At 41.6% G+C, this 11,582-nt stretch overlaps 2 protein-coding genes across 2 annotated transcripts; one reads left to right on the top strand and one right to left on the bottom strand.

The window, feature by feature from the left end:
* Positions 1–947: 947 nt before the first annotated feature.
* On the top strand, positions 948–7,085 carry LOC125550696 (protein NLP2-like). The gene is made up of 6 exons (XM_048713763.1): positions 948–1,323; positions 1,718–2,556; positions 3,625–3,666; positions 3,754–4,431; positions 5,515–5,707; positions 5,880–7,085. The coding sequence occupies exons 2-6, from the start codon at positions 1,780–1,782 to the stop codon at positions 6,884–6,886; spliced, it is 2,697 nt and encodes an 898-aa protein (XP_048569720.1). The 5' UTR covers positions 948–1,323; positions 1,718–1,779; the 3' UTR covers positions 6,887–7,085.
* Positions 7,086–7,601: 516 nt separating this feature from the next.
* LOC125550698 (F-box/LRR-repeat protein 12) lies at positions 7,602–11,160 on the bottom strand. The gene is made up of 4 exons (XM_048713764.1): positions 10,938–11,160; positions 9,308–9,365; positions 9,127–9,229; positions 7,602–9,030 (listed from the first exon to the last, which is right to left on the bottom strand). The coding sequence occupies exon 4, from the start codon at positions 8,993–8,995 to the stop codon at positions 7,835–7,837; it is 1,161 nt and encodes a 386-aa protein (XP_048569721.1). The 5' UTR covers positions 8,996–9,030; positions 9,127–9,229; positions 9,308–9,365; positions 10,938–11,160; the 3' UTR covers positions 7,602–7,834.
* Positions 11,161–11,582: the final 422 nt, after the last annotated feature.

The raw sequence follows: 11,582 nt of genomic DNA, 5'->3' as shown, positions 1-11,582 counted from the left end.
GCGATTTTGGAGTATTTGGGATGGGTTGTGAGTGTCGTGTCTGAGAGATGTTTGTATGGCCCCAAATCCGCCCCACTTATGGTTGGGTTTGGGAACTATCGAATAACCCGGACCATTAGGTTGGATATGTGGGCGTCTGTCGAACGGGAGTTTTCTGTCCGTACACTGTCTAGGCTGTCCGCCCGAACATACCGGGAGGAGGGAGGATGTTGTGGGCCTCGACTATGAAATGCTCCTAGATATGGCGGAGAGGTGATAATCTAAGGTGTTTTCTAGAGTTACTTTCACTCCACTATTTTCTCGCCCCCCACCCCCTCCTCTCAACTTTGCCTCGTTGTTCATATATGTTTAACACTTGTATGCCATAAAAAGATAAAAACACATCTTACCTTTTAAAGCAACCTCATAACTTTTTGTCATGATTTCCTAACATCATACCCCCTCTGTCCAGTACTAACTGTGGCTCAAACGAATGTATTTAGCTGTATTTTAGTGCTAGACACATTCATTTGAGCGACAATTAATATCGAACGGAAAGAGTACACAATAATTCCCATCAACAAACGAACTGAGCATAGCTTGGTTAGGTTTCTTGTGGTGGAACCAGCTCATTAGGATTCAAGTCATAGACTTGGCTCTGGTGTTTGTATTTCCCTGGATTTATTTCAGACTCACTGGCGATGTTTGTTATGTGGGAGCAGACATTTTCATGGACTACGAGGCGCCAGTGATGACTTCGTCAATCTCAAGATGTGATGTCGAGCTAGTATCTTGGAGGTGCGGTATAGGATGTGCGTGCGTGCGTTCACAAGGGTGAGCGTACGTGGGAATCTGCACTTGTACTGTGAAATCTCATCGACAAGAAAATTAAAATCCGGGTACCTGTTTGTAATATCAAAAGAGTTCAAGCGCATGAACCGAAAGATTATGTGCAAGTACCAAACAGAGAGCAAAAAGACAGCAGATGAGCCGTGGCACGGGGAGAAGAGTTCCGAGTTCCTCCCCTACCGGCCGCCCTCTTATCATTCCTCCCCCGGCGAGAGGGAATCTTGGGAATCTCCTTCAGCAACCCACCTCACCTCGACTCTTTGAATCCACCGCGGTCCTGCCGCTTCTATAGAACTAGTTTATTCCCTTTCGTGCGCTACAAAAATCTTCTCTTTTTTTATACAGAAAAATAAGTGGCGATGATGGTGACAGGCTTGTGTTGGGGGTTCATGCGCACTCCCGCAGCTACTTAGGTATCGGGTCGCGAGGGTCGAGCGCCAGCGCTCCATTCCCCCCGGATTGGATTCTGGTTTCTTCGTCCAAGAATTACCCGAGGTATGAGGAGACATGACCCACCCGAGAGTTTCTGTTTTGAGCTTGCTTTCCTGAAGAACTGCTGTGCTGCATGAAATTATTCCCTTTTCCCTTCATTTTTCGATGAACTGCACTGTTTGACATCAAGTAGGACTAATTCTTGTACTACTAAGGAGCAGATATATATGATACTGAAATCTCACTTATTTTTGGAAGGGAAATCTTTTTTCTTTGAGGGTTTGGAAGGGAAATCTCACTTCATGTATATCAGTCGTTGCCATATGTGTGCTTTATTGTGCAAAATTGTTCCCTTCTGGGTAGAAGAAAGTGTAAATTCTACACAAAGGAGGATTCAGTGGGATTTCTGTTAGCAATTTATTTCATTAGATGTTGCTAAAAGTAAATGTCTCTGCAGGAATCGAAATTCTTTGTGTTTTGGTTCAGAAAGATTTGATCTTGGGAGGAGAAAGGTCAGGCATGGATGAGAATGGGACACCAGATTACAGCGGTGGGGGCTCGGACATGGACCTGCTCATGCTCTCAGGGTTTGACGACCTTGACAGTTTCCCAGAGCTCGGCGCCGGTCCTTCATTTAGTGACGGTATCTTGTCGTCTTTCAGTGTTTCACCTGCGCAGCAGGTGACACATATCTCACCTTCACCACCTTCTGTGGATGCTGAGGAGCAAGGTGATGTTTCCATTACTGATGGTAGTGATTGCTCTGTCAGTTTAGCCTCTAACGAGGTCATGAATGTGAGCGCTCCCACTGTCCCAAAGACAGTTTATGGCGGCGTCACCCTGACGGAGAAGATGCTCAGGGCATTGGCCATGCTTAAAGAAGCATCAACTGCTGGGCCAGTCCTTGTGCAAGTTTGGATCCCTGTAAGAAATGGAGATCACCAAGTGCTGACCACCTCTGACCAGCCTTTCTTGCTTGATGAGAGGCTCACAGGGTACAGGGAAGTCTCTAGGCAGTTCACATTCTCAGCCACAGAAGGACCTGGTCTGTTTCCTGGATTGCCTGGGCGTGTTTTCATATCCGGTATGCCAGAGTGGACATCGAACGTGATGTACTACAACACTTCAGAGTTCTTGAGGGTAGATTATGCGATTCGCAATGAAGTCCGGGGATCCCTTGCCATGCCGGTTTTCAACTCAAGTGGCGGCTCTTGCTGTGCTGTGTTGGAAGTAGTCATGACACAGGAAAAGGATAACTTTTGCTCAGAGATGGACAACCTTTCTAATGCTCTGCAGGTTGATGATTATTTCTTCCGCTGTTCCTAAAATTCTTCTTCAGAATTGGAATTACTACGCACTACAGTTCTGGAGAAATGCATGATAGTAAAAAAACTGCATGTTGCAAGATTACCTTTTCTTTTTATCTAACTGCTTGCTTCCAGTATAATAACTTCTTTTATTAAAGTATGCTGTTCAATTAAGCTGATACAGATTATCCAGTTGCAAATTTGGTTACTGCTGAAATCATTGCTTCGTCATTGTTTTCTTTGCAGTTCATTACAGATTCATATGTTATACTAAACAGGCACAATATCATGAACTGAAGCAGATAGTATCAAGTTTGTGTAATCAAGAGAGGTGATGTGCTTTTAGTGCACCTGATAAAAAAAATTATGTGCTTAGTGGAACCCCATTATTGGTGTACACCTTGCACTCTTCACTTGCAAACTAGATTACTTAAAAAGTTATTAAAAAATGTTATGTAGTGAAAGAGGTAATCTGCTTAGTGGCACTACTTTCAAACTAGAGAACTGGACAAATATACTTTCTTCAATCTTCTTCTTAGAACTCACAGTAGTGGTAGTGGAAGTGCACTGTAGTACTGTATATGCTCCATAAAAAGCACTTCCTTTAATTATTCATATGGAAGTTTTAGCATAAGATATTTTACGGGTTTTAGCTTTCTTACACATATGTTGATTCTTACCAAAGTATTCCCTCCATTCCATAATGTACTGTATATTGACTCTTTGGAAATCAAACTTTACAAACTTTGACCAAGTTTGTAGAGATAAATATCTACATCTAGAATACCAACTACATAATCATGAGACATATTTTCATATTATATATAGCTGGTATTTTTTACATATAAATAGCTTTCTCTATAAACCTATCCAGTAGTTTGAAACTATCTACAGTTCAAACATGTAAATGAGTCGATGAAATTAGTAGAATTATTATACATGAACCGTATTTCCAAAATGGGTGCTAATTTCTGTTCCAATCCAAGCCTGTACACATATGATCTGTAAGCCCAAAGCATTTCTCATAATATTAATTGTGACATTTGTAATCTTGCAGTCTGTTCAGCTCAGCACTGTGCAAGCAAGGACACATCCTCAGGTACCATTATGCATTACTGTTGCGTCCATTGCACAGAAAAGACGTGTCAACATAATTGTTGAAATAACTCAATACTCTACGTTGCAGAGCCTTACTAGGAATCAGCATTCAGTATTGACGGAAATATTGGATGTTCTCAAAGCTGTTTGCCATACACACATGCTACCTTTGGCACTTGCATGGATTCCAGTTTGTCCCAACAGCAATTTGAATGTGTCAGCAGAGTATGGTGACCAGGCTATAAAATTTGGTCTGAGGAACAAAGATGTCCTTTGCGTACAAGAATCTGCCTGTTACATCAATGACATGAGAATGCATGATTTTCTCCGTGCCTGTGCAGAACACCCCCTTGAGAAAGGACAAGGTGTTGCTGGAAATGCAATTTTATCAAATCACCCCTTCTTCTCATCTGATGTGAGAGAATATGATATGCACGATTATCCGCTGGTACATCATGCCCGTAAGTTCGGTCTTCATGCTGCTGTTGCTATCAGATTGCGTAGCACATACACTGGCAATGATGACTATGTGTTAGAGTTTTTCCTTCCACTGACGTGCAAAGTTTGTGAAGAACAACAGCTCTTACTTGATGACATCTCAATGACCATGCAAAGAGTATGCAGTAGTCTGAGAACAGTTTCAGATGCTGAACTGAAGGAAAACACCATAATAATGCGATCAGCTATAAGATGCTCGTCATCTGATGTTTCTATTAATTCATGTGACCAAATTGATGTATCCAGTGAAGTCAAAAAATATGCTAAGGTTCTTTTTCCATTCTCAATTTTTATCTCCCTCCTTTCTCTCCTCCCTCTCTCTCTTCTGATTGGTCCAGGCTTTCTGTGCTCCAGTCCTTAATATTTTTCTAAAGGCCCAATTTCTTTACAATTGTAAGTTGGAACTCTGCAAGGAAATTTTGGTCAACAAACTACTGGATAGGTTTCCTGCATAACATTTTTTTGTGGCTCATTTCTTGTATTGTGCTGCAATATAGTTGTAGATGTCTTTTCCTGCCGCATCATCTTGTCAGCTCTTTATCTTCTTCTAATATTTCATAAAAGGTGTTCTTAGGTTTTGCAGAGCTTAACTAAAATGCGTCCTAAAAATAGAACATGTATACGATTACTCCATGTCGATTTTGAATCTTATCAAGTCTTTGTAGCTGAGAAGTTCAATATCTTTCCAGTTTATAATGCAGAGCTAGAGATCTGAATGCCGTTATATATTTTCCAGAAACTAATTTGGTGGTCATGTTAAATGAATATTTTTGAAACAGAGACTATATCCTAAACCAATTAGAATTCAAACACATGTGCTATAAGAAATCCTTGAGGAATCCTACTAGAAATGGGAGTCCTCCGTGGCAGGTGGGAACCAATGACGGGGCCGGCCATGGAACACAACCCAAGCAATCAAGTGGATACAAGACTAAAGCGAGAGGATAGGATTGTTCTGAAAAAAAGTAAGAAAGGTGGATGGATAAGAGACTAGGTTTCTTCAGCACTAGATTCTTGTATAGGATAAAGATCCAAGGGTCCTAAAGGGGTGATATGGCTGTGAGAGAGCGACAACCTTTGTACTTTGTGAGGTTGTGTTTAAATAATTCATGGTCAGCCTTGCCAAATCTCTTCTCTTTTGTCGTGATTGTTCGTTTTCATTATAATAGTACTCTCTATGGGGTTCATCTACATCTGTTTTGATAGTGTATACGTTCGTAAAATACCTGACAAACTCTTATCGGATCAAAGTCTCATTGAATCAGGAGGCTGTTGAGTGTAAGGGTATCTCAGTATAAATATGCCCTACAAATTAAAAACTAATGACTAATCTATTTCATTTGTTTTGCAGTTTGAACCTGGCAGCACATCTGAAAATTTTCAAAACTGCAGCTCAACAGGGAAGAATGTTAGCTTGACTGTCCTTCAGGAATCTACATCTGATAGGCTGAAAATACGCAGCTCAACGGAGAAGAATGTTAGCTTGAAAGTCCTTCAGCAATACTTTGCTGGCAGTTTAAAAGATGCTGCAAAGAGCATTGGTGGTAAGTTCTTCATGCTGTCACGGTCACTTGCTGGTATATATTTATACAAATCAATGGTTGTTATTCAGTTAGGTGATGAATCTGAACAAAGCACACCGTCATTTGAAAAATCCAAGTAACCATATGATGCTGTAGGTAAAGGAACTTACAGGAATCTTTTGTTCCTTTGCAGTTTGCCCTACAACGCTGAAAAGGATATGCCGGCAGCATGGAATATCAAGGTGGCCATCTCGTAAGATAAAGAAGGTAAATCGGTCACTACAGAAGATTCAGAATGTCATAAGTACTGTACACGGAGTGGAGGGAGAGATAAAATATGATCCTGCCACTGGATGTATTGTTTCATCTGTTTCCCATACCGAAGAGTCTTCAATGATGATGAATGTAGAACATCAAAGTTCTGATTCCCTGCCCATTGAATGCCATAAGTTCCAACCTGATTATGATGCATACCAAAGAGAACATCTAGGCCAAGCTGTACTCCACAAAGCACAGAATGACAAACGGAGCGAAACTCATATTAACCTGAATCCTGGAGGGTCATGCCGAAATTCAAATTTTGGCAGAACATCAAAAGGGCCACGGTGTCAGGATGCGTCAAACAGTTCGTATCTTACAAAAGAAATGATCTCTGCTGACGGTACGGATATGTGGGTTGAGGGAGCTGAGCAAAAGAACGTAGTGTGGAATTCTATTTCTATGCCACAGCAATGCAAAATTGAGATAGAAACAGACAAGTCTAATACAATTGTTGAGCAAAGCCTGGCATCTTCTTCCAGCATGACAGATTGCTCCAGTGGCGGTACATCCAGTGATGGGACTTTGAAGAAATGTTTTAAGAGTCGGTCAGTTGACGGAAGCAATGCGAGCATAGTTGTGAAGGCCGCTTACAAGGATGATACTGTAAGGTTGAAGTTACTACCATCCATGAAATACGAGAATCTGCTTGAAGAAATTGCGAAGAGGCTGAAGCTATCAGTTGGTGCATTTCAGCTCAAGTACAAGGATGATGAGGATGAATGGGTGATTTTAGCAAGCGATGCTGATCTCCAGGAATGCCTTGATGTATTAGACACCACCGGGTCACGCATCGTGAAAATTCAAGTACGAGATGTTCCATGCGCTACTAGAGCTGCTTCAGGTAGTAGCTCAATATCTCTGGTCGATAGGTCAGGGTGATGCCTCATGGTGCAAAACACTGGTGTTTTACTCATGACACATGGCTTTAGCAAGGCGCCGATCTGTAACATGTACTCGTGACATAGTATGGTAAACATGTTCATGTAAACCATTGCCAGGGGGTTCAACAGTGTTCATATTTTTTTGGAAGGGAGGAAAATGAATTTCTTTCATCCACCTATTCAAGATTTTGTCTATCTGGGACAATAGTCTACTCTGGGTCTTAGGTTTTGGCCGTGGTAGTTTTAGTTTGTCTCCTTCTTTTCTACCTTTGTACATATTTTGCGATGTACCATTAGTCTACCAGTGAACTGTGGTAGTACACCTGCAAACTTCAAAAAGGAAGGGAAAAGGGATCCTAAGTGTAGGGACACCTTTTATTTCTGAAATCATTAGGCCATCACGCTCTAATTATAAATTGATAGTATGTTTTATGTGGCAATTTCATGAGTGTTGCTGATTTTGAGTTATGGTGATCAGTATTTGACTTTATACAATTCTGGTCAGGATTTTTTTAGTTCTTATGTATTTACCTACATAAAAATGAAGTCTGGTTACAAAACATTGGTGTCACGCCAGAGCACAGTTATCGCATTAAACTTTCAAGGGTTTCGAGAATGAAAACTTTCAAGGGTTTCAAAGTAAGACAACAGATTTAGCTATCAAATTTCATGAGAACACTTCACAGCCATAAGGCAGAGCCGGGACATGCAGATAACGATAGCACCAAACTGACTTCTTACAGTTCATTTGTATAGTTATGGTTCTATCGGCAACATCCTTTACATCATCAACCAAATAAGTATGAACCGGAACAAATAGAATGCACACAGTGACGGCAAAGAACCAATCACTTGCTGTAATGACAAACACAACGGTGGCAACAAGGGCTGGCACCTTGTTCAAGTCAAAACTTTGAAATTCTAACTAAAATTTCCAAGTTCCCGGTCACTGCAACCGGAATAAATCCTCGATTGAGGGGCCAATGGACATGGCTTCGTCCACCATTTGCTTCACACTGGGCCTAGCAATGCTAAATAGTGCCAGGCCATTATTTGTAATCTTGCCACAACCATGTATATGCAGGACCTCAAGGCGCACACATCCATCCTTGAGAGCATGCAATCCTTGGTCACATATGTTTCGGCAACGGTTCACATGAAGAATTCTTAGCTTGTTGCAGTTCAATCCAATCGCCGACCAACCAGGTAAGCGGACGCCATGACAGACAGCAAGGCTCCACTCCTCGATCAACGGACACCCACTAGCTATTGCCACCACAGAATCATCAGTAAGATAGCGGCACATCCTCAGATTCAGAACTCGGAGTTTCTTCATACTGCCAACTCCACCTAGGCAATCCAGCCCAGCTGAACTCCTTAGATTATACAAATTTATGTACTGGAGTCCACCACCACTCGATATGTCTAGCATTCCCTCTGAAGAAAGCATGCAGGACTCGGCTTCTAGGTAAGAAAGTGTACTTGGGCAACCTCTAAATCCAACACCAGATACACCTCTGCAATATGATATGATGAGTGCACAAATGTTCCGGCAATTCCTAAAGATTGAACTAATCCCTCGATCTGAAATGGCTGTGCAGTAACCAAGGTTAAGACTCTTCAAAGAATGACAGCCCTGGGAAAGACTTTCCAAACCAAGATCTGTGATATTTAAGCAGCGGTAAAGTTCCACTATAACCAAATTAGGACATCCGATTGACACTTGTGCTAGACCATCATCTGTTATACCAGAACAGGAGTACAATGAGAAGGACTGCAAAGATGTTCCAGAAACTCCCACTTCGTACAGAGCTGAATCAGATAGCTCATTAAGCCCCGCAAGGGATATCAACTGAAGATATGGAGAACGAGCCAACATCTCTGGAAGGCACTGGGCATGCTCCTTGTATGCTTTAGCATTAAACGAGAAATGAAATATTAGCGATTTTCGAGCAATGTTTCGAACCTTGAACCAATTCTTACAAGTTAACCCAAAAGCATTCCTGTCCGATTCACTTTCAAGCTTGTTAAATATAGAAAGCAGGCAATCATCAGAAAGGCAACTGATACAGCCTTCTATGCTGTCATCCATCATCTCCTTTTCCATATTCTGACTACACTTGACCAATTATTGAGTACCGTCTGAAAGTCGGAGAGCCTGGATCTTTATTAAATAGTTTTGGGATGTACCAGAGGAAGAACTTGCTGGATCAAAGCTACACAATACAGGTGGCTCACCGTATCCATAGCCAATAGATGATCCACATTTTCGGCACAGAAGCTTAGTTTTCGGCCGGTAGCTACGCCAGGTAAGGAAAGGAAAACAAGATATCTCGTCAACCTGAGTAAAACGGCTGAGATCAATAGAAGTGAATGAAATCAGACCCTTCTTCAGAGATTTTTGGTACGAGGATCCTACGTCAGATGTGCTTCTGTTAGAAGATGAAAGATTTAGAGCATATCCACAGGATCCACAGCTGCCAATAGACATGTAATTATTGTCAAAAAATCATGCAGAAAAAAAAAAGGAAAAACCATACAGTACCAAAAATGTTTTGTACAGAAGGGGCATAGTAGCCCAAAAAAACTGGTGAAACAATCAAGCTGGTACTCCCTCCATCCGAAAAAGCTTGTCCCTCCTTGGTGCTAGATACATCCATTTGAGGGACAAGCTTTTTCGGACGGAGGAAGTACTTAGGTGTTATTAGCGATAAGAGTCATGTAACATTATGTCACCAGAAAGGTAAAATATACTCCCTCTGTTCACTTTTATAAGGCGTTGTAGACATTTCAGACAACGTGCAAAACAGCTCAATTTCAGTTGTCTGAAACGACTTATAAAAGTGAACGGAGGGAGTAGTACTTGGGTACAAAAAATGGCGAAACAATCAAGCTGATACTTAGCTGTTAGTAATAAGAATTATGTACATTATGTCAACAAAAAAGATCCATATATGTCAATACTTATCAATAACAGGTTCTGTTTATCCAATGTGTATCAACCCTAAATCCTTCCCAAGATTCCTTTATAATTTATTTTTATTGCATCATTGATAAAGAACAATCACAGAAATGCAATTACTGTGCAGCGATAGTCAAGAGAGTGTTCACTGCTGTAAATATACAAGTACTTAGTATCAAACATCACGATTCTGCTATTGAAGAAAACAAAAACAAGTCAAACCAAAGAAAAAGCCTGAATTGAGAAAATAAAAATAAAATAAGAATATTCTTTACAAGAAAAAGGAATCTTTGGTGATGCCTCGTACGATCCACTTTTACAACATGGCAAATCCCCAGTTACTAATTGTAATGCCTAGTGGTGCGAGGTTAAATGCTAGATGGTTGCAAGATTGTGGATGGTGCAGGTGCTTAAAGGACAAACTCCGTGGCAACACAAACGTTTCAAGTTTCATACGTTCACGTCAGCATGTCCACGTGTAACACGGTGTATTAACGTTATCATGCAAGGAGAATCCCCAAGAAAGCACGCGCCAAATAGATGGATCTCTACTTATACGTTGCAATTAATTAATTGCGCGCCAAAACCTCCAGCACCATGAATATTCCTGATATCATAAAGTCGACTACCACCAAGCTACAAAATAAGACATTCTATTCTTATTCGCAAAAAATAATAATCAGAATTGTTGTACATGGAGGTCATGGATGGGGGTAGCCCAATTCGCAGAACCGGCATGCAAACCAAGAATTCTGTTTACATCAGACAACAAAAGGCATCAATTATCCCGAGTAGAGATATCCCGAGTGAAGTACTGTAGGAGTAAATTCTACACCAAATAATTATGCAGTAGGCAACAGATTCTTTATCCTAGGTTCTTGATTCGTAAACTAAGACACCAAAATATACTCATCCGAAAAGCTAAGAACCTAGCAGAGCCACCTACGTAGAACAGCTCAGTACCCGAGAGCCTGACCCATACCCAATCCGCCCGAGACTCCAAGAACTCGCCCCTAATTCCCGCCCGAACAACCCAAGACGCCTAACCGGACAAATTGGGACGAGTAGATGGTATGAGGGCAATCACCTGTACACGACGTCGGGCAGGGACATCCTGGGGCGGCAAGATCGGATTGTGGCGCGGGGGTTCTCATGGATTGGGGCGTCAGATGGAAGGGATGACGGCCATTGTTTCGGTCGCGGAGGGGAGGGGACGGGAGCGGCGGAGGTGGGGGAAAGGAAACGGTGCGGATGATGATTTGGCAATTTTGGCAGCTGCGCACGAACTGTCCGTCGAACCGACGTGTGTACGACTCGGCCGGCTGTTGACTATTTGCTTTGCGATTCCGTCCGAGATAAAACTGACGCGTATTTCGTGTAAAGAAAAAAAAATGACGCGTTTTTGAATTGGGAGGATAACACTATTGTATGTTGCCATAGCATTTAAGCCGGACTTGGCAAATCCAGCACTCTAAACGTTCAAGAAGTCCGATGCGTTCGTGGACAGTGACCGATCACCCCTTAAGTTTTCGGGAGCCGGCTCCTCTGACTTGCAGGAGCAAAGATAGGAAATCTAAAGTGGTTCAATGTGTAAAATAACTGAGGTAAGTCAGGGAGTATAGTAGGCACTATATGTTGTACTCCCTCTGTAAACTAATATAAAAGCGTTTAGATCACTATTTTAGTAATCTAAACATTTTTATATTAGTTTACGGAGGAAATACATGATTAC

The sequence above is a fragment of the Triticum urartu genome, chromosome 4, assembly GCF_003073215.2.
Source record: "Triticum urartu cultivar G1812 chromosome 4, Tu2.1, whole genome shotgun sequence".
NCBI classification, from domain to species: domain Eukaryota; kingdom Viridiplantae; phylum Streptophyta; class Magnoliopsida; order Poales; family Poaceae; genus Triticum; species Triticum urartu.
This window is presented reverse-complemented; position numbering and strand designations above follow the sequence as displayed.